Genomic DNA, 24,138 nt, shown 5'->3' on the forward strand with positions numbered 1-24,138 from the left:
TACTATTTAAACCATTTTATAAATATTTTCCACAAAAATATCAAATCAAAGAAAAATTGTTTATTTTGTGAAATTTGTTTTATAATCAGTGTTTCACAATTTACACATTTCATTATTTTAGGTGTGAGTGTACTGTAAGCCAGGGATCATTTTATGCAGTCATTTTTAGCCATTTTTCTTTCAAAATTATAATGCTTCAAAAGTAAGAATACTATATAAGTAAAATGTAGGAGACATCCTAGACCTGAGTTACTGACTATACTTAATGATTCTCAATTTGTGACTTGTGAAAATCAGTGAGAACATTTAATAGCTTCACCTAAAAGTTAACATTGGACATTTTGACAATCAGAAAAATTCTATATTACAGCAGAAGCATAGAAAAACATCATATGTAACAATTTCTGTTTTTGAAAGAAAATTTAGTCACTAACGTAAGACTTTTAAATTATGTAGTTGTTTTCAAGTATATATAATATTCTTCAGGAAACTTTATTTCCCTGGGAAAATATCATATACTGATATTCTAGAACTCTATAAATATTTGTTTTACAGTGCTAGGAATTTTTTTTTTTACTAAGTCCTGTTATACATGCTAGAACTAAATAATGACCATATTGAACTAGGATTTTGAGTACCTTAAAACTGTTCTGTATTAATAAGATAACTCAGCAATATGAAATTGATAAAACCAGGATATCAGAAACCCTTGTAATTGAAGTATTTTAAACTAGATTGAATAAAATACATCACTATTCTATGGTCAGATAAGGTTACACTTTATGCTATTTTAAGCTCTTCCTTTAATTTTTATGAAATAGTCCTGAACATAAGAACTATGTTACTATGTCTTACCTTTGTCAAAACATGGTGGGATGCAATATGATATAGTGGAAACACTAACAATATAGAGTCAGACATGAATTTGAATCTCAACTCTACCACTAAGTATGAAATTAAGGCAAATTAACCTATTCCAACTTCATATTTCTCATTTGCTAAATTAGCTAATGCCTACCTCTCAGGGCTATTGTTTCTAGTGATTGAGATTATAAGGTTAGCCAGTAATAATCAATAACACTTATATATAGCATTTACTATGTGTCAGCAGCTATTTTAAACATATGTTAATTCATTTAGTCTTCAGATGTATGCTGGGCTTCTATTTAACTCTTCAACCATATGAGGCAAGTACGATTTTATGTCTATTTTAAAGATGGAGAAACTGAGACACAGATGAATTAATTGACTTGCCCAAGGTTATCCTAACTAAGTGAGTGAGTAAGTGACAATAATGCATACAAAGCATCCGGTATAATGCCTGGCACCTTTGTAGATGTTTGGTAAATGTTCATTTTTTTTTCTTTACCCTTTCCTTCCTCATTTAATTAATATTACCTATTACCTCTAATTAGTTGTGGCAGCCCCAAATAGTTCAGCTATTAACCCTTGTACTTCTGATATCCTTAGTTAGCTACTGACGTATGTTGTGGATAATCTTAAAAAATAAAGATGTGAGTCAACATTTTCCTACTGCTACTTTCAAGCTTGGGGCAAAGGAAAAATATTAAGAGTTTCTATACTGTATAGGATATGAAGAATGAGGCTTAATAGTGCAGTTACATTAAGTAACTCTTGATATCTTACCTGAACCTATGTATTTTAAGTCTCTAATTCCTCTGTTGTTTAAAGTTCTTGGAATATGGCTTGAATCAGCTGAGATATATGATATTCAGGGTAGCTTTTCCATAACATTCCACTTTATAGCTGGGGTTTGTAATTATTTTGCATATCCATTAAAAAACAGCATATGTCTTAGAGTATAGGCACATTTATGAGCTATCAGATTGCTAAAAACATCAATTATAGTTTTTGTTCAGTTTAACAAGTATTTGTCAAGCATCTTGGGCTTCCCTGAGTGAGTACTATGAAGTACATGTACTCCTAAAACAGTCACCTGACAAATCAAGACAGTATAAACCCAATATCAGAAATGTGCAGCCAAAAGATTTCTTTAAGGAGAAAGATTAAGAGAAAGCTAAAATTAATTTTAGTTACAATTAATCAGTACTTAAAAAGTAATCAGCAAAAAATTGGGGCAGGTAGTAGTAAAGTTAAAATTGAAGAAGAGAGATAGGATTCAGATTAGGAGAGAAGAGGAAGGACATTACTACTGGGAATAAGAAAGAAGGAGAAATGTATGATCAGCCTACAGAGAAAGATAAAATTAAGAAAATCCTCCTGGCTAGAATCCTGGCTAGAGCAGAGGATTCATTTTACATAGAAAGATGGATAAACTAGACCTCTTATTTTAATCTCTTTCTTAGAACATCTAGAGTAGCACCATCTGTAGAGATTTTAAAAAAAAAAAAAAAAAGCAACTGTCCTAATTCTGAGACTCCTTAGAAGACAGAATTCTTAAGTCTAAGTCTACTATAAACCAGTACACACAGTAAAATCACACCATCAAGGCTCTTTAAAAGCAGATACTTTTTGAGATGTCATTTATTTAAATACACATTAGCATATTCTTCAGTAGGGCTAACTTCATCATTTTTGGAGATTTTTTAAAAATATTTTTTGTTTTCTTTTGTTTTTAAGTCCTGATTTAATCTACAGACCTAATGAATATCCACACCATTATTTGCAGATAAAACTGAAACTGCTGTGAAGCATCAAGTTCTAGTTTTTTGATTTGTTGTTTGGAAACATTTTTCTCATCATAGATTTTGTCAGTGATGTGTCTCAAATTAGCTTAGTGTTTTATATAAAATTACAAACTATGTAAAAAAAATAGAGAAATCACAGTATCTCAGAGTTTGAAGAGAATTCAAAGGCCATTATGTTCAAAGTCCTAGCATACCCTTTTCATCATTCCCAACCTTTTCTGAACATCTCAATTGCTACATCTTCCATCTGGAAGTTTGTTGCTTTTGCAACTCTGTTGTTTGAAAGTCCAGACATATCAAACTGAAACCTGGCACCTTATCATTTCTACCCCATGGTTCTAATTTTTCTGTGCACTGTACAAAAGAATGTAGATTTCCTTTTTACATGATAGTTCTCCTAATATTTGAAGATAAATACTACATTTACCCCTTATGTCCAGTTACTTTTGTATTTTTTTGCATGCATTTTTTTCTCATTAAACACAGAATGTGTTCCCATGATATTCAATCTCTGTTTTACTTATGCATTAAAAAGAAAGGCTCCTTGGTATTATTGTACCAGGGGAAAGGTAAAGATACAAAATTCAATAATTTAGATAAAGTAATTAGGGCAATAAGTGACATTGAATTTAAAACTATTATGTTGAAAGGCTCCTATTACATATAGTAAAAATAAAGGTACATTGTTCCTTCAGGTCAGAATTTTAAAATTTTGAGCATAAGGCAAAACCAAAAATTTCATACATGAAGAACCTATATATAAAATACTGTCTTCATTCCCTTAAGTATGTTTCTTAATTGTATGCCTACTCTGCATCAGAATATGTACTGACCTTTTAGGGGCCCTTAAGATGATCATCATCAGTAAACATACAAATAATTACAAATACACTTATTATGCTAAATTCCATATCTATTTAGAACTCTTACTAGAGAAGTAGTATTGCCCATATAAACTATTTGTGAGGCAGCGTAACACAGTCTTTAAGAGTACAGACTACTTGGATTTGAATCCTAGATCTTCCTTTTACTAGTGACCTTATACAACTTACTTAACTTGCTGTACCTCAGTTTTACTATGTGTAAAATAGAAAGAGTAAGAGTACTTACCTCATAGGGTAGTTATACTATGTGAATTAACATAAGTAAAACTAAAAAAGTATATACTTGCTACATAAATATTTGCTATTATTATCTACAATATAAATAGAGCTTTAGCTTAAAAATGAGTAGATAATGGTTGAATAAATATTGAAAGAATTTTCTCTAGGGAAAAAAATCCAGTAGGATAGAACCTGAAGTATACAATGGTATAGCTGTGGGAAAGGAGTTGATTGTTCTATAAGGACGAATTGATATAAGAGGACATAAATCATATTTCTTTATGAAGATTAAAGATAGCATTATAGTTCTGGGTGTCATTGAGATGATTTAAGTGTTTCCCCCTTACCTTCTCCACCTCTTTCCATAAGTTTGATTGTTGTATATGATATACTTGTATGTCTTAAACCTTAAGGTGAAACTTTATGTAAGAAAGATAAGTCAGGTGATTATGAGGTGATTTTGAATAGGGTTTTGCAAGTTTTTAAAATACTTTTCTATAAAACATGGGCATTTGAACCAATGAGAAAATAACTGTTAGTTTTGAATATTATATAAATATAATAGTCTTTTTATAATGTGTATCTTGCTTGTGGTGATTCAAGACTATAGTTGTTTAGGAGACCACATTATAATGAGGTCAGCTTAGTATAACCCCATTGATGAAGTTCAAAAGAGATTCACATCATACCAGTTTCCCACTCCTGTTAAACAGGATATGTTAAATAGGGTATTGGTTTGATAAGAACTCTGTTTGTGGGCCTTATTTACTTTCTCATTCCCTTCCTTTTGCCATTTTTAAGACTTACTTTACCTATGATATATCCTATCATTAAGATGAGGCTGCTTTTATAGGGTCAATAGATCAATGAATATCACCACCAGTATAAGATAACATTTAGAGGAATGAGAAGGCTACTTTTATAGATACTAAAAGCAAATCCTAGTATAAATGCGTCTTCCCTCCTAGGTGTCTTGGGCAGAAGCAGCAATGGTATTAACAGTGCTCTAGTTTAGCATTGCTCAAACTTTAGTTATTACTCTTTGCCTTCTAAGTATAAAATATCTTTGGACAGGAGTCAGCAAACTTATTCTTTTCAGGTCCAGGCAATAAATACTTCAGACTTTGTGGGTTCTGTACTTTCTATCATAAGCATTCAACTCTGCCAGCCCTGTGGCACGAAAGCCACCATAAGATGATATAAATGAATGAGCCTCACTGTGCCCCAATAAAAATGTATATATGGATACTGAAATTGGATTTCATTTAATTCCCACATGTCATGACATACTATCGTATTTTGTTTTTTTCCAATCATTACAAATTTAAAGATCACTCTTAGATTGAAGACGATGCAAAAAACAGGCAGCAGGCAGGAATTGTTCCCTTGGCTATGATTTGCCAAAGCCTATTTTAGAATATTCCTACCATATAGTGTACTAGTATCTCCTCTGTTAATCAAAGGCTCATAACATGTGGGCTTTTAGAAGAATGCTCTGAGAATTTAAGAGAGAGAAAGGTGATGCACCACAAGAAATTAACACTTAATAGATTCAAATATATCTTGAAAGCCTACTGTATATATGTCAGGCATTGTTCAAGATGCTGTGGATATAGCAATAAACAAAGAAGTCAAAAGTCCCTGCCTTTATGAAATTTACATTCTAGTGGATGACAAAAATATAAGTAAACAAGTAAAATGTATAGTATTAGAGATGGTGATAAGTACTGTGGATAAAAATAAACCAGGGAGAGTGAATAGATAGTGTAGGCAGAAAGCAGAGTTGTAATTTTTAAAAGGCCATTAAGGAAGGCTTTAATGATAAGATGACATTTGAGCAAAGACATAAAGGAGATGGAACAAGCAATGGATCATGTAAAACCTGTATGCCACCATTAGTATAATGGAGAGTTTTGAACAGAGGCACTACATGATTTGACTTATATCTTAATAGGGAAACAATTTAGGAAGCTATTGAAATAATCCAGGTGAAAAATAATAGTGACTTAGACCAATGATAGAGGTGAAGGTACTGAGAAATAGACTATTTATATATTTTGAAGATAGAGGTAAGAGATGAAATAAGAGCAAGAGAGAAGTCAAGTATAAGACCCAGGGTTTTGACTTGGGCAGTTGGAAAGATGGAGTTGTCATTTACTGGAAAAGACTGTGGGAAGGGGAGGTTTGACGAGAAACATCAGTTGTAATTTGGTCATAGAAATGAACTGCTTTTAGATATCCAAATGGAGATGTTAAATTGGCAATTAAACACATGCATTTGGAGTTCAGAAGAGAAGTCTAAGCTGGAGGTACTTTTTTAAAAGTCATCAGCATCTTCATGGAATTAAAATCCATGACAATTGATGAGATCACCAAGGTATTTACTAGTATTATTACTTATTTATTGGTATTACTGCCCTTGCTTTTTTTCCTCATCCACTTTCAAAGAGGTAGGTAGTTTCTAGTAACTTATCCCCTCTGCTCACTCACAAATAGCAGGGATCCCACTGAATCAGAAACCTGACCTACACAGGAAGTACTATTAGTTGGCCATACTCAAATTTTGCCATGGTATAAACATGGGAGTGAGTTTTCCCAAGTACCTCCTTGCTGGAAACGTTTGCACTGGAGGTAAGTGTGAAAGGGGAGGCTGTGGGAAATGACGGGGTGAGGGCTTCCTAAACCTTTCCCAAACCTTAAAAATTGCTTGATTCTGAGGAATGGGGAAGGTTCAGGCTGGTTCTTATTTCCCTGAACCAGTTCATACAGCCCTAAATTTGACCTGCTTTCCTCAAACTGGGAGTCAGAAATCCCTTTTCTCTTCTGTTTTTCTGCTGCAGAAATTCCCAACATTCCCATTTTGTGGGCTCCAGAAAGGGGTAAGCGAAGACTTCAATCCCAGCCAATCATTTCCAGATTAATAATTTTTAGTGTTTTGGTTTTTTTTTTTTTTTTTTTTATCATCATAAAGAATGCTTGGACCCATTTTTCCCATCCATTTAATTTCCTTGTGGATTGTTATGTATCTATGTTCTAGGATCATTCTGTATCCCTGGGCAATAGAGTTCAGATTCATCTGCTATTTCCATTTGTGTGCTATTCTCTTGTGGATTCTCATATGCAGTTTATTGATGACTGTTTCCTAGATGGAAGAAACCCAGTTCAGGAGACTGCTTTATTCTCGATTTCATCTTTTCCTGAATGGTGTTTTTGTTCCCCAGCTAACAGCTCTTCCCTACCCTATACAACCGCTTCTGATGATCTGTCATTGCTTCTCTGTTGTTCTGTCTTACTGCTTTGACTGCCTTTGATTTTTGCCTCTACTTTTTGCCCCACTTTATGCATCTGCTGAATGATTTGCATTCTTCACTTACTGGTACTTTGTCTATCAGCAAATGGCCTGATACTGCCATATCCATCTGCTACTTTAGCTTTAGACTACCCAGCACTGTTTATCTGCTCTCCTACCATTCTGTATCATGGCCTTCCAAGTGCTATGCCATCTGCCTGCTTGATCTTGCCCTGTCCAATCTATGCCTGTAATATTTTAAGTAGGTTCATATTGTTTAGCACTTCTGCTACCTATCTCCACTTGTCTTATGCCACTAAGTTGGACTGCTAAGTTTGCTTGACTACTGTCTCCTTTACCTATTTGCTGCACATGGCTGCTCCATTAATTAACCTGAGACATTGCATTCATCTCCTCTGTACTCAGCCTTGCAACTTGCTGATCAGCTCATATTGCCTCCTTTATACTTTTCTGCATCTGGTAAATCACTGGCGTTATTCCTCTGTTGTCTTGTAACCTTGATCAGATTTTATTTCCAAGAAAAATGTTGCCTACATATTGTCCAAACATATCTTAGAAATAGGAAAATACTTCACTTTTTAACAGTCCAGTACAGTTTACTCCTAAACTGACTTTTCAACTATCACCCATCCTTTCTCCTTTTTTATACAATTCCACATTCTTCCCTTTATTTAGCAGTAGATTTTTTTCAAATAATGTATCATCTTTGCTTCAGTTGACCTTTCACATCATATATTATGTACTTTATTTTCTTGTATACAGGATCTTTCAGTGATTTTCCATATATTAAATTTATTTCCTGGTTTATTTTCCATGTTCCAGGGCTTCATGAGGATGAGTTATTCCTATTAATTTTATCATTTTTAATAAGACTGGAAGAATTTCTTAAAATTTAAAGTAACATCTCCAAAAATAATAAATTTAGTTATAGTTCTTTGTGGTTAGTTTAAAGTAGCTTTCCACCCTGCTCCATTTTTCCTATGAGAATATCATTTCTCAGCCGCCCCATAATTTATGTAATATCAGTTCTTTAGATATCCTTTTGATGTATTTATCTTTCCCTCCTTTTAGACTATATTTTCTTGTGTGTAGGTAAACTTTAAATTGACATTTTCCCATTATTTGCTAAGTGCTTGACATTTAAAAAGAATTTGAAATACAAAATTATTTGCTTGAAGCTTGATGTCTTATTTACTTATATTTAAATGAGAAACAAGATCAAACAAGAAGTGGAGAAGAATTTTGCGAACAATTTCAAGAGTCTAAGGAGATTGAAAGTGGGGTGTGGTGTGTGTGTGTGTGTGTGTAGATTTGAGGTGTTCCTTGTGTGTAGTTGTGAAGTGTACTTTGTGTGTATGTATCCACAACATCATTGTGCTTGAAGTGTGGAAAATTCTGAGTATCCGTATTAAATTTTATTTTACTTTTATGAAAAATGAAATGGGAAAGGAAAGGGAAGAAGCTAAAAAGAGAGTGATAAATTTAGGGAGTATAGAAAAAGAGTATGGACATTTTTTTTTTCCTTTTCCTTTAACAATAAAGGTAAAATTAGTGTGAAAAAAAAAGCTAGTGTAGGAAAGTCAAGAAAATAATTTCAGTAACTTTTAATTTTTTTATTGTGGCAAAATGCACATGACATAAAACTTACTGTTTCAACTCTTTTAGGTGTACCATTCTGTGGCATCAGTACATACAACCATTACCACTATGTGTTTCCAGAACTTTTTTATCGTGCAAAACAGAACTCTGTACCCATTAAATAGTAATTCCCCAAACCTCTTTCCCCACCTCCCAGGCAAACTCTGTTTTAGTAGCTGTCTCAGAATTTGCATATTCTAGGATTTGCCCCATATAAGTAGAATCATTTAATTTTTGTCCTTGTGTGTTTGACTAATTCACTTAACATAGTATTTTCAAGTTTCATCCATATAGAAGCATGTATCAGAATTCCCATCCTTTTAAAGAGTAATATTCCATTTATGTATATAGTACAATTCATTTATCCATTTCTCTGTTGATAGACAACACTTAAGTTGTTTCCATATTTTGGCTATTATGAATAATACTGCCATTAGCAGTGATGTGCAAGCGTCTGTTTTTCTTTCCATTCTTTGGGTATTTACCTCGAAGTAAACTCCATAGCTTTAGTGTCCTCTTGTCTAAGAGGACACTAAAGACCTCAGGGGAACTGTAATATGTTCCCCTAAAAGTAATATGAAAGATGGTTAAGTCCAAGCTAGTGTATTAGGAGCAGAAGAAATTATAAACTTTTAGGAAGACACAGAGGACCAAGTGAGATTTGGAAGACCTTATATTTTAAGAATGAAAGGGAGAATGAAACTGGGCAGATAACTGATATTTGCGGAACAGCAAAATGATTCTGAAGGACATTGAATTAAAAAAATAAACCAACTTAAGGACAGATGATGGCCTTTTTTGAGATGGAATATTTCATGCTCTTTTAAAGAAGTAAGCATTTGAAAGGCAAGTTTTAAATGAAGATAATGGGATTGACATGAGGCAGCTAGGTTATATTTAGAGGAACCAAATATAGGAAGAGGAATTAATTTTAAATTCACTGGTACTCAATTCTGGATACCCAGTTTTCTACCTATAGAGGTTTTGCTAGAAAGATTCCTTTGACCAACCCTCCCGAGATTCTGATTCAACAGGATGGAGATATGGTTTAGGTAATGTGTGTATGCATGTGTGTGTGTTTAATCCACTGGTAAAATACAATGTGAGTTAAATTGAACTCTATGTCATAGTGTCCTAGACCTTGTAAGAATTAGGAAAGTTGGAAAGAACTGATCCTTGTCTTCAAGGACTTTAAAACTGAAGTAGTTAAATATGCAATAAAAATGATTTAGGAAAGAAGACTTTCAATCCATTATGTGATAATGTTTTCACATGTAAACAATTTTTTGGTGATTATACACACTTTGTCTAGCTTTTTTCAGCCATGGTTTCTCATCTAAGCTATTAAAAGCAAATGATTTGAGGAACTTTCAGTTCTCCCAAAAGTGATACATAAACTAGTACTCTTTCATATGCATAGGAGAGAAGTGAATTCATTACTTCCAATAATTCTCTCAGAACCTATTTTAAAAAGGCTTGTCTGTGCTATGTAATCTATTAGGAGTATGTAACACAAAGATAAGGGTATATTCTCAAGGAGCTTACATTACAAAAGAGGGAAAAAGACATTTAACCAAAAAAAAAAAGTGTTTCTAATATTTCAAAATTTTGTTATTTTCTTCTGGTTCTTCAGAGAAAATGTTGAAGGCAGAGTAATTTTATATAAGGAAATCCTTTCACTTCTAAGCTTCAGTAATTCAGAAATAAGAATGTCTTCTATAATTAATGCCTCATTACAACTGAAGGATTCTGGTAATAGTCTAATGCCAGTAAAAGTCTCTAATTTTAAAACCTGGAGCATTCAGTAACAATTAGTGATTTCATTGGTAGTTGTTAATAAATAGCATTATCTAAACCCTATGTTATTAATTTTATAGTAAAAGAATAGAGAAGGCCCAGAGAAAAATTGATAACTAATTTTCAGGAGGTTGTTCTTGAATGTTATTGCAAACAAAATGGGGTATTCTTCTCTTGGGTATGTAACTATATACCAATATTGAAAATGTTTGGGAATTTAATTTATTCTCACTGCCAACTAAAACTTGCTGGAATTCCTGGTGTTAGAAGATTCAGTCATATTCATTGGTTTTTATTAGGAAGTCAATTAATTAGTCATCTGAGTTAGGAATTTATTGATGGGTACCATCAAACTTGAGAGCAGTAAGCTTCATTCACATTGCTCACTAATTCACAATGATTGCTTTAAAGGAATCTCTTTAAAGTGCTATACTTAAGTTTTACTAACCTATTTTTTCCTCCCATCTCCTGATGTCCTACTAAAATTATTATTTATTTATCAGCATAGCTGAAGGAAGATCAAAGTTCTCATGTCAGGAGAGAAGCACCAAAATAGAAATTATATCCAGATTTAACTTGTTTACTTAAGAAAGTGAATAACTTTAAAAGATGTTGTTTCACTTATATTTATTCTGGAAAACATTTTTATGCAAACTAAAGATTACACAGAAATTTTAAGGTAAGGTGTAAGATCTGGGATAAAGAAAAATATAAATAACGTTTTATTAAACTCATTTTTATTAGTAATAAATATACTTTTCTTTTTCTTGTGATCCTGTTTTTATTTGAAGGAAAGCTAAACTGAAAATAGTTATATAATGTGGGGTTTTTTTTTGTGAAAGTTAACTTGAAAAGGCAGTTTCCCTATCACGCCCTTATTAAGACTCAAATCTTTTTTATACTTAATAACAAGAAAATCCCCTAAATTTCCTTAATATCAGGAAATTCTTTGTAGGCAACTACACCTAACAAACAAGTTGTCATTCTTTCCTGAAAACAGTGGGACGTATTCAGGATCTTGCAGAGGAAGATATAGCTTCCTTACATAAACATTTTGGGGAGGTAGTTTTACTCCTTTGATTTTGAATATAGATGGTGACAACAGCAGACACTAATAGTCTCTACATCCCCTAATGTCTTTCTCTTCTCTTTGCTGTCCCACCTTCAAATATTTCAATGTTGCTAGCAAAAATTAATGTATTACACCTTTGGCACAGAGATCCAGTGGAGTGAGAAAGATCATTGAGAGAAGTTCATTGCCTCATCTATGGCAACTATTTGGTACAAAGATCCCTTGTGTATATTTAATAATATTTAATTTCATGGATATCAAAATTAGTAGTTCACTAGTTAGATATTTGAAAGTTTACAAAATACAAGCCATCCCAAACATGTTGTATTTATCTCTGAACACATTTTAGATTTCTTATAATATTTCATCTTTATGAAGAAATAGAGATTATGTTCTATTCATGTCAGCAGTATTAAAACATCTTAGATGTTCAGGAATCAATATTTCTTTGGTTTGTCCCTAGCCATACTATAGTAGTAAATATGCATTTACTTTGGAGTTAAAGGTAATAATCCCAATGTAGATATCTTAAGCAAATATTCTGAAAGAAAAAAATCTCTCAGAAGTTAAATTTATTTTTTCTCATTCTCAATCCAATGCCTTCTGGCCAAAATTAAGATTGATCTTGTGAGGAGGTAAAGATAAAATGCCTTTTAGTATATCTTCTCATTATGGTTAGCTACTAAAAATAAAACTTAAGGGGCCCCTGGTTGCTCAGTCAGTTAGCCTCTGCCTTCAGCTCAAGTCATGATCCCAGGGTCTCTAGCCTCACATCAGGTTCTTTGCTCAGTGGGAAGCCTGCTTCTCCCTCTCTGCCTACAACTCCCCTTGCTTGCTCTATTTCTCTGTGTCAAATAAATAAGTAAAATCTTTAAAATATAAATTAAAGTAAAAAATAAAACTTAAGACCATCTGCAGAGAGCTCCTATTTTATTAACGAGAAAATTTGTCTTCAAATTTCCATAACTCCCAGTTAGTGTTAGAATATTAGGAACACAATATAACATAGTATTTTGCATGTGGTGAGTATTCAATAAGAGCATTAAATGGTGACCTTTTTATTGTGACACAATATTTAAAGTATTAAAGATGAGATTAAAGATAAGAAAAGAATATGGTCATTTATGAAAAAGAAAAGGTGGAGATTTTCAAGTATTTATCTTGGCTATTATTAATAACATTAAAAGAAACAATACCTGTATTTTCCTGAGTATAGATTTCTGATTATCCTGTTTTTTCCAAAAAAAGAATTTGGAAACATAGGAAGCAAAATGAAGTAAATAAAAATCATGAATAATCTTGGCACCTAATTATTGCCTAGGACAAAGTGATTAGTCTTCACATTGGGTACCCATCATAGATACAGGTTTATATCTTGGGTTTCTTAATAACATCATCCCAACTGTGTTACCATATCTACTAAAATTTACAGTTACTGTGTGCCAAACATTGTGATAAGCACTTTATATACTTTATATATTATCTTATTTAATCATAACAAAGCTACATGAGTACCACTTAATAAAATTAGTTTTAGAAAGATTAAATCATGAAATAACCTGGATCCCAAAGCTAGTAGAAGGTAACAGAATTTGGATTTCAACTAGGTAGGTGGTCTTGACTGCACAGCCCTTGCTTTTTAACCACTCTCCTTTTTATATAAATTAAGCTTTTTTTCCATTAATAACATTTCTACCAAAAAGGGGAGGATTGTCAATCACTACAGAGTGTAAACAAGTTATGATTAATTTAAGTTCCCTATCTTAACCATTTAGGCTTTTTCTTATTTCCTATCATAGACATTCTTTTTATATAAATTGTCAAACTTTTCTCTTTTCTCAAACTCCATTCACATAATAATACTCAATTATTTCCTTACTTACCCTCTTACAGCAGAGGTCAAGCCCAAAAACAAAGGCATGCTGTTAATAAAGTACAAACATACTATTTTCTAACAGACTAGTTATGCCCTTTGAGAAGTTTTCTTTTTTTCCATAGCTGATGCACAATAGTTTATTTTCTAACTACTTTTTATGGAATGTTCATGTTAAATACTTTATGTACAGAAAATTATGGAACCTTAATATTCTAGAATTAATTGTCCATTCATAGCTATAAATCTTGCAAAAATTTATGATTAGGACTTTGAAAATACATAGCTACTGTAGTAGTTACTTAAAAAAAAAAGAACAAATACTTCTATTTATATAATTTTTTTTTCCTTGGCAAACTCATTTTTCTTAATGGGCATTCCAAAAGAAAGAATATTCTAGCATACAATTAATGTGAATTACCATTTGATTACCTACGTGCTTAAGGCATTTCATACACTTTTTCAGGTAGGTAGAGCATAATTCCCCTCCATTGTTCAAAACAGCTTTTTTTTTTTTAACTTGCTGCTAACATGCAAATCACTTCATGCCCCAAGTTTTTTAGTAAGTGAATTGTTTAACACCTGGCTTGAATTTTTCCACAGAAACTTTTATTTATATAAGTGAGTCTCAACCTGGGGATTTTTTTGGACCCTGAGAAACATTTGGCAAAGCCTAGTGACATTTTGGTTGTCAGAACTGAAGGAATACTACTGACATTAGATGAATAGAGGCCAGGGATGCTGGTAAACATCCTGCAATGCACTGAACATTGCTTACAACAGAGAATTTTCTGGCCCAAATTATAATAGTGCAGAAATTGAGAAATCCTCATTTACATAGTATTATTGAGTACTTACTTACTGCCAGGCACAGTGTTTGGGGCTGGGGACACATGGATAGAAAGTTATGATCATAGCACTCAGGGAAGTTACATTATGGTTAGGAAATGGAAAGAATTTGGTAAATAAACTGTAACATGATCATCAGTATACTAATGGTGTGTATGTAATATATTAGGACCAGAATAAAGTCCACCTGGGGAGTTAGGGAAATTTTCAAAGAAGTGATATTGGAACTGTTATTATTGTTGTTTTTATTATTATTATTTACCTTTTACTTTAAGTTTACAAAAAGCACACAAATAGCATAGTTACAACTTAGTGGATTTTCAAAAAATGAACATACATGTGTGACCAGCATGCAGATCAAGAAACCAGATTATCAGCATCCCAGATTATGCCCCCTTTGTGTCCCTTTCAGTAATAGCCCAACCCTCAAAAGTATTACAGTTTTGACTTTCAGCATCATTGATTACTTTTGTTTTTAGTAAACTTTATACAAATGAATCTTACACTGTGTAATCTGTTATGTCTGGATTCTTTTGCTCAACATTATGTTTCTAAAATTGATTTGTTGCATGTAGTTCTTTGTTCATTATCACTGCACACAGTAATCCATTGTATGAATGTGCCAATATGTATTAAAGAAACAATTGCTGAAATCCTAAGTCTGCCGATAGATCAGTTTGGCTGCAAAACGGGTTTTGAAGGGAAACTGGCAAGAGAGAGCCCGGAGGTAGGTAAGGCCAAATGAGGGACACTCCATGTCATATAAAAGGCGTTTGGGTTTTTTCTAATAAAAAATAAAGACTTTTTTGAAAGATATTAAATAGCAACGAATGTAATGAGACCATTTTGGCAGCAAAATAGAGAATGGGTTGAATGGGAATAAACTTGGCTATTAACATTAATCAGGAGGCTATTGAAATATTCAAACAAAAGATGCTGAGTACCTATTGGCAGACAAAGGCAGAAAGAAACATGACTTTCTGAGGCTAAAATTAAGTGCACTTTTTGACTAACTGGGTATGAAATTTGAATGGTATAGTTTTCTAAGCCAACCTTCAAAAGCCTATGTGTGTTACTAAAATACAAAATGTATACAGTAAAGAAAAATAGTAGAATTCAGTGTTAGCAATTAAAACTGAATTCAAAATAATATCCAAATTTATGCTGTTTGAAATTGTAGAAAAACATATATCATTAGTTGAAAATTAATAAACCGATGAAAATCTTCATGGAGAGTCTGTAAGAATATTGGCTACAGTGTAGCACAAGTCTAGACTAATGATACTGGCTTTTTATTTGTTTTTATTTTAATTTGAAATTTGTGACTTTTTTGTTTCATATATTCACTTTATCTTTCACTAAATTAGTCATGAGTACAGTGGGTTTTATCTTTTTTTTAACTCATTTACTCATGTAGTCCTGAGTAAAGTGGTTTTTGGCTCAAGAAATAAAATGAGACAAGAAGTGTGTGTGTTGGTATATACACCGAAAAGCAGGAATTGAGAGAGGGAAGAAAGAAAGGAGTTAAAATATTGTATCCATATGAATAAGAAAGAAACTGTCTGAGGTAGAGTTAACAGAGTTCCCAATTGTTATTGCTAGGTCAGAAGATGACTGCATTTTACTTTTGTTTATGCATGTATCCCTAGAGAGAATAAACACAGTGAGTCAGAAAGTTCCCCATAGTCACCAAGCAACAGCATCACTTCGGAGATGTACTTATTGCTGAGACAGTGGTTAAGAGAGTTGGCTCTTTGTGACCCAGAAAATGAGTGCAATTAGCTTTTGATAACAGAGCACTCAGTGTTTATGAAGATGAACATCTCTAACATGATTTTTTTTAAGTTATAAACCCTTTATAGATATGATTATTCACCTAGAAAGCCCAAAAGAATCCATTGAAAAAGTATTAGAATCAAGAAGAGTTCAACATGGTGGCTAAATAAAGAATAATTTACCTTATAAAAATCTATATACTAATATTACTTCAGTTAGAAACAACCATTAGAAAAAGTAACAGTAGGGAGCACTCCTGGGTGGCTCAGTTGCTTAAGGATGTGACTCTTGATTTCAGCTCCAGTCATGATCTCAGGATGATGAGACTGGGTCCAGTGTCAGGCTCTACGCTGTGTGTGGATTCTCTCTCTCCCTCTTCGTCTGTCCCTCTCCCTCTCAAACACCAGCTCCTGTGCTCTCTCTCTAAAAAAAGTAACAAAAAGATCTTATTTGTGGAGCATCTGAGTGGCTCATTCATTAACCATCTGCCTTTGGCTCAGGTCGTGATTCCTGAGTTGTGGGATCAAGCCCCACTGTGAGGCTCCCTGCTCAGCGGGGAGCCTGCTTCTCCCTCTGCCCCTCCCCCTGCTTGTGTGCAGGCACTCTCTCTGTCTCTCTCTCCCCCTCTGTTAAAATAAATAAATAAAATCTTTTTTTTAATATCTCATTTGCAGTAGAAGAAAAAAGTAAATTTTATAATACCCAAGAATAAACTAAAGGAATTTGCCAGACCTGAATAAAGAAAACTTTATTAAAAGACACAAAATACCGCTTTAATGATTAGGAAATTATGCTGTATTCTTAAATGCAAACATTTTTGTGAAACCGTCAATTTACCTTAACTTGATTGATGAATGTGATAAAATTCCCAGTGGATTTTTGGGGGAATATATCCAGTTAACATATAAACAAAATTTTAAAAGAACAAATTATGGAAACATTTAGTGATTTCTTTAAGTAAAACAATGAGAGGGCCTTAATCAGGTGTAAAAACATAATATAAAGCACAGTAATTAAAATACTTGGTCAGAGATAAAGTCAGAAATAAATGACACCAAATGATATTTCATTAACATAACTATGTATAAAATTGGAATTTAACATATTATAAATGTGACATTTTAAGAAATTAAAGGAAGGAAGGGTCAGTCAATAAAAGATGTTGAGAAAATTGGCTATCCATTTTGGTGGAGATTGATCGTGCAACTTAAAATTAAACTACGAATGAGTATATATTTAAACATTAAAAACTATGTTTATGATTTTAAAATTAAGTTATTTTAATGATCTTTAGGTAAGAGAAACCTTTTTATGAATGAGACATAAAAAAGAAAATATAAAAATATTGATAGATAGTCCTATCATTAAGCATTGGAAACCTCTTACTGGAAATGCCAATTAAGCAAAAATTGTTACAAATGTTAAATGTTAAAAGGTAATATTTGCAAGAGATTCAACTGCCAAAGTTTTAATATTTTTAATTTGTAGAAATTTCTTAATAATTCAACAGGAAGAACATGGACACCAATATAGAATACTAGGCAAAAGATATAATCAGGCAGTTTGCGGTGGGAAAGAAGCAAATTGCTTTTAACTATGTGCTCATTATAATTGGTAAGAAATGTACAATTCAGAAATATTGTATTGCTTTGTACAAATCAGTAAAATAGCTATTTAAAACAGAGATTGTCTGGTAGTGGCAAGGTTTGGGTGAAAAGACCATTGTTCAGAGTATAAACTGGTACCATTTTTCTGTAGGGCAATCTGCAACTTATTGAAAATTTCAGTGTAATGTTATTAAAGACATTAATTTTATAGGGAATAAAACCATTTACAAAGAGGGTACAGCCTGGAATAATTATTGTTTTAGTACTTTGGAAAACCTTCCCACTGTAGAAAAACTTGATCCACTTTAAGAGCAAATAACCTGTGAGGCATGCCATTGTAAAAGGACATATACACTGTCTTTAGAGTTACTTTCCCTCCCAAAATACCATGAGTTGGAGGTCAAAGTAGTAGGGAACAGGAGCCAGAACTATAGGAAACCAGGACTTTGGACACAGAGGAGATACCCTGATGGCTGTAGCTGCACTATTGGTGAGATATTTAAGCTTGGACAAACAACAATATGTGAAATTCAGCCTGGGATTCTCTAAGTCTGTGAGACCACTGTGAGAGGCTGAAGTGGAACCAGTCAGTGCTTAAAGGTACCGTCTTGTTAAAGGTAGAAGCAGAAATAAATTTTCACCAAATGAAATTATTTTCCCTAGTTTAAGTAAACTCTACCCCAACAGATTAAGATCAAGTAATAATATTAGCAAAATCATTAATCAATAGGGGGACTGAAAAATGACAACTAGTAGGGCTGTCAAATACAAAATATAGCAAAGCCCAGAATTGGGTGGCCATTATCATTATTTTTCGTACCAGGGAACTTTCGTTTAGGACTAATGCTAAACCAGACAGGATGCAGGCACAAGAGAAGTTTATCAAATTGTGCCTGACAAGCCAGGATGTATGCTTAAGCTACTTGTGGTGCAGTCTTCCAAACAACAAAGACATTCAAAGGTGAAAACATTGCAAGAGACCATTATTTTTGAATGAGCAATTTGAGAGAAAATAGGACTCCTAGAAATGAGAAAATATAAACTAAAATTTTTAAATCTGTAAACAGAGGAAACAGCAAATTAGACCAGCAGAAGAATTATCATACCAAAACATAGTTCTAAGAAAATCACTTTATATTAGAATAATTACATAGATAGATGATTTTATATAAGTGCGGGAGAGACAGACATAAGGTATAAAGAAAGAAATGAGAAGGTCCACACTATATTACATCAAAGCTGCATAAGAAGAGAATAGAGGAAAGGCAATGATTACAGAGGGGATGGCTGTAAATTTACCAGACTGCTGAAAAAACAGGAAACCATATGTCCTGGAGGTATAGTATAAATTGAGAAGGATAAATAAAATAAATTGATGCCTGAATACATTAAAGTGAAACTTCACTTCAAAACCAAAATAAAAGAGATGCTTAAAGCCAGAGAAAAAGGATAGATCACTTACAAAAGAATGACAGTAGACTTTTAAACAACATTGGAATAAAACAGATAGGAAAAGAATATCTTCTAAATATCGAAAAATTTATTTCAAATAATTTTATACAGGTTTTCATTTCGTGTTGTAAATATGTGAAGTGTCTACTTGAGATTTGTAATGTAATACAGAAATTTGTTCTAAAATTTTGGATAGAAACTGATCATATTTACTAGGAAAACAATATATCAAATCATAGGATGCCATGTACCTATTCAATTTGTGATTTTATATTAAAAGTTCTAAAGTGTTTTCTTTTTTTTTCTTTCTTTCTTTTTTTTAAGTGTTTTCTTGATGAAGATAGCGTATTTCAAAACTGAATTAAATAAGCATTGTTTTATTTTCTCTTCCTCATGCATTCAGAATTGTCATTTTTTTCTACTGCTCTATGCCTTTTCACTTCTATGTTTTAGGGAACAACTTTTTAAAATCTTGTTTATCACAGGAGCAGTGAGTGTCTCACTTGATTAAGTGTCAGACTCTTGATTTCAGCTCAGGTCTTGATCTTACAGTTGTGAGTTTGGGTCTCATGTTTGGCTCCACACTCGGCTTGGAACCTACTTAAATTTAAAAAATAAATAAAAAATAAATGAAGTAAAAAAATCTTTTATTACATAATAAAAATAGTATTCTTAATATAAGATAATATAATAAAAGTTTTGCTCCTCCCACATAATAATTTTGCCTCTAGCATAATAATTTTACAATTCCATTTAATTAAAAAACTGGAAAATCTTGAAACCAACCTGTACAGTGATCTTAATATGTTAGGACTGAAAACAATAGCCAAAACATGGAAAGAGCCCAGATGTCCATTAACTGATGAGTGGAAAAAGAAGATGTGGTGTATCTATACAATGGAATATTACTCAGCGATCAAAATCAATGAAATTTAAAAAAAAAAGATGAAATTTTGCCATTTGCAATGAAGTGGAAGGAACCAGAGTGTATTACACTAAGCAAAAAGACAGACAAATACCATCTGATTTCAGTCATATGTAGAATTAGAGAAATAAAACCGATGAATATAGGGAAAGGAAAAGAAAAATAATATAAGGATAGAGTGGGAGGCAAAGCATAAGAGCTCAAATATAGGGAATAAATTGAAGGCTACTGGAGGGGAGATGGGTGGGAGGATGGGGCAATTGGGTGTGGGCATTAAGGATGGCACTTGATATAATGCATACTGGATGTTATATGCAACTGCTGAATCACTAAATTCTATCACTGAAACTAATACTACACTGTATGTGAACTAATTCAAATTTAAATAAGGTCTTGAAAGAAAAAAATGTCAGGATTGAAAACTCACTCATTTTTGAGTCTTAGGTTACAAGTTATCTGTTGTTTAACAAAAGCAGTGTCCTTTTATCTTTAAAGATTTATGCCTGAATATGTCATATTAGACTCAAAACATTATAATGGCTCATATTGCTCTGAGGTAGCACTTAAGTAATTCCAAGCTTGCTTCTCAGTTTGGTGATGACCCTTATCATTTGTCCCCTGCTTTAATAATCTTAACCACTTTTCACAGACTAATGTTTTGATTTCTTTTACTACTTTACTTAGTTTCCTGACCTACCTCTCTGAATTACACAAGAACAACTCAGATTTAATCTCCATTTTTATAACTAACTTTTAGTTTGCCCTGATTGATTTAGGCAAGATTTATTTTGAACTGAGGGAAATGAGTACTATGTCATAATTTTATTCTTTTTTTCTGATTCCTTCCAAGTTTAAACAATTAATGTTCCTTTGATATCTTCTGGTAATTGCTGCTGATCAGAGACAGCTCAGGAAGGTCAAGCAGTAAAATATTCCTTACATTGACCCATCATTTTATAATATAAAAAAACTTTAAAAAGATAGAGAATTTGATGAAGTGGTAGTACCTGGAAATTATTCAGAGAAAATTTAAAAAATTTTAAAAATTAATTAAATTTAATTAAATTTAATTTTAAAATAATTAAATTAATTTAAAAAATCATAGCTTCTGGGCAATTTGCATTAAGGAAAAAATACAAACAAACTGGGAAACCAGGATATGACAGAATCTAGTCTTGCCATTCCCCATACCTCTACCTATTTCTTTGTTTTCTGTACTTTCCCTAGAGGCAAATTCTGATAGGTATAAAAGTCTATCCTTCCTATTGTGGTTCTGAGCAAAATGAGTTTCCATCTGCCCCACTTAATGTTGCTTCATTGGGTGTCCTCTGCTTTTGGGTACTTAATTTTTTTATGTGAAGAGAGGGCCCGAGTTAACATGTTCATAATTATCTTAATATAAAATAATATTGCTTGGTTACCAAATTTTTCAGGTTTGTTTTAAAAACCTAAATTAAAAAATAAACAGAACCTGATTTTTTTAATATCCTTTGTTGGTTGATTCTTGTGAATTTAGGGGTACAATTTCTAGAGCATATCATTGGGCTAAAATGGGCACCAAGGTAACATTGAAAGAGGAAAAACCTCATGGCTGTGTGTGTATGTTGGTATGTATCTTAATAAGCATAATCATTTCTACACATTCTGACTAGATGACGGGATTTGTTTAATGCCAGTAGATACAACCAACTTCCTCTCATTCCTAACGTCTGCCCTAATAAAGTCAACTGTTTAGTTTCCCATAGACCAGACTGGGAGAATTCAGTCCCAACCCTACGAAATGTGTGCATTAGCCTCATTTTATGCAGTGTAATTTTTTTCTTCAGTGATGAACTCTAGTTTGACTTTTCTTAAATCTCAGTCTTTAGGCAACATAGGCTTCATTTGGATAGCTAAGTAAATGTTCTGAAAGAGTTGGCAATCCTCAAAGATTAAATTACAGATCCTGATTTGGAGATATTAACCCCAAATTCCACACCAAAAAAAAAAAAAGTGTGTGTGTATGTATGTGTGTATGTGCACAAGTCTATAAAAATAATGATTCCTTGGAAGAACCTCATAGAATAAAATAGTTCTTTTATACATGTTTTTCAAATTAGAGTATATGTGAAAACTGTTACTTAATTTTCTAAGATTTTTTATATTTATGATTTTATTTTTACATTTCTGTGGTTATACCTTTTTCAGGGGCAAAGGATAGCTGTACTTCTTTTTAGAAGTGTTTAAAAATTAGGCCTCTGGTTATTTTTAAGTTTCTTATTAAGAGATTTTTGTTTCAATAAAATAAAGGTAAAGAATTCCTTCCTCTAATATATGGCAATTTTATTTAATAAATAATATCTTCTTCCTTTTTTATTTCTTCCAGGTTGTAACTCAACTGAATTTTTTAAATTCATTCTTGTATATGTGGAGGCTCTTAAAAACTAAATTTTTCTACTATGAAGTATAATAATAGCTGATGGAAAATGAGTATGTTAAGACCCCTGTGTTTAATATGAAAAAAGGACTGTTAACTTGAATTGAGTGGAGCATTGCCTCTTTATGTTACCTTATTTTTCACTACCTGAGTCTTATTCCCATCCTAACAGCTGTTGTTTTTATAGCTTTAATTTTTAGTGTATTAATGTTAGGGAAATATAAAAATTAATATAAAGTTATAGACACATTTTTTTCATCTTTGCTTAGGTACATAATCACATTGCTGTTTTCTTTCAAGATTTTATTTATTTATTTATTTAAGAGAGTCAGGGGAGGGGAGCAGAGAGAAAGGGACAAGCAGACAATGTGCTGAACACAGAGTTCAAGGTGGGGCTTGATCCCACAACCCTGAGATTGTATCCTGAGCTGAAATCAAGAGCCAGACACTTAGCTGATTGTGACACCCAGATAGATACCCCTACATTGTTCTTTTCTGTTGGACTGAGGCAAAAGCATAAATCAAGAGGTATTATTAGCTCTTTTTCATTCAAAAGATATTTTCTATCTTCTCACATTCTTTTCCCAGTTTCCTTCAGAGGTATGGTAATGTTCAAGGCTATCTTCATGGTAATCAGTGTCTTCAAAACTGCTACTCTTGATAATTCTTCACTAAGTTTTTAAGATAGTTGCTGGCATGTTGCATTTTTCAGACATCTTCTGGTAATCCATACACTTTCAAAATCAGAGGAGATATACTCCTTTCATAGCTTCTATTCTGCACTCTTTCTTATAGAACTATTAAGTTTTCACCATTGCTTTGGTGATAACAATTTCTACAACATAGGTAACTTTAGATTTATGTTTTATTATAAATAATAGTACCTAACGTTTCTTAAGTATTTGATATGTATTGGAATAATACTAAGTATTTTATATGTTTTATTGCATTTAAGCAGAAGGAAAAAAGATCATTTCTGTGTCCAAAGGGTGCAATGGCTTATAAACTGAAAGCATATAATAATAGATTAATGGATTAAGTTCAGATCAGAGTCTATAGGTCTGAGATCCTTTCTGGAGTTTTCTGTTGATTTACCCTGTGGCATTGAATTAGTCATAGAATTTATAAAAAGAGAAGTAATAAAACTCCTCTGTATTATGTAATGCAGGAATACGTTAACAATTTAAATAGAAGTAGGTGTTTTATAAGAAAAGCCCATAAATAAAAACTTATAATTATTGAATTATATAGTTAAAAAAATATTACTTGTGTTTAGCTCTTCAATGTAATAAGAGAAATAAGAGCCTTTGTCAGAGCATTCTAAACTTAATCTAATATATTAGTTATCATACCAGCATTATATTGTGATATCCTTTCAATTAGCTAAAAATGTTTTATAGTTTTAACACTTTAGTTTTGTAAGAAGAGTAACAAATATCATTAACCTTTTTTATGAACTGAAAAGTGAGAGATGAATTCCCAGAGGCAGAAAAACACAAGCTGATATTCATTTAGTATGTGAGCAATGAAGGAGTCTTAGGTTATAGATGGTAAGTAAAAAGCCTGATTATAAACTGAGACATTATTGATGAAGTTTTAGAATTAGGTAAGTAAGGTTCAGTGGGGTAGAGTCCGGAGCCCTTGACCAAGA

General features: G+C 32.5%; 1 protein-coding gene across 12 annotated transcripts in view; it reads left to right on the top strand.

Annotated features, from left to right (window-relative positions):
- The window catches only part of GPHN (gephyrin), a 639,435-nt gene that overhangs the window by 311,568 nt on the left and 303,729 nt on the right, over positions 1–24,138 (top strand). For 6 of the 12 annotated variants that reach the window (XM_045070686.1, XM_013057196.2, XM_004738961.2 and 3 more), the window contains one exon: positions 6,613–6,651. The exons of the other annotated variants lie outside the window; for them this stretch is intronic. In XM_045070686.1, the coding sequence (XP_044926621.1) occupies positions 6,613–6,651 (39 nt within the window). The remainder of the gene's footprint in view (positions 1–6,612; positions 6,652–24,138) is intronic. 12 annotated transcript variants of the gene reach the window in all.

This window comes from Mustela putorius, unplaced genomic scaffold (assembly GCF_011764305.1).
Source record: "Mustela putorius furo isolate JIRA1106 unplaced genomic scaffold, ASM1176430v1.1 tig00000129_pilon_pilon_pilon, whole genome shotgun sequence".
NCBI classification, from domain to species: Eukaryota; Metazoa; Chordata; class Mammalia; order Carnivora; family Mustelidae; genus Mustela; species Mustela putorius.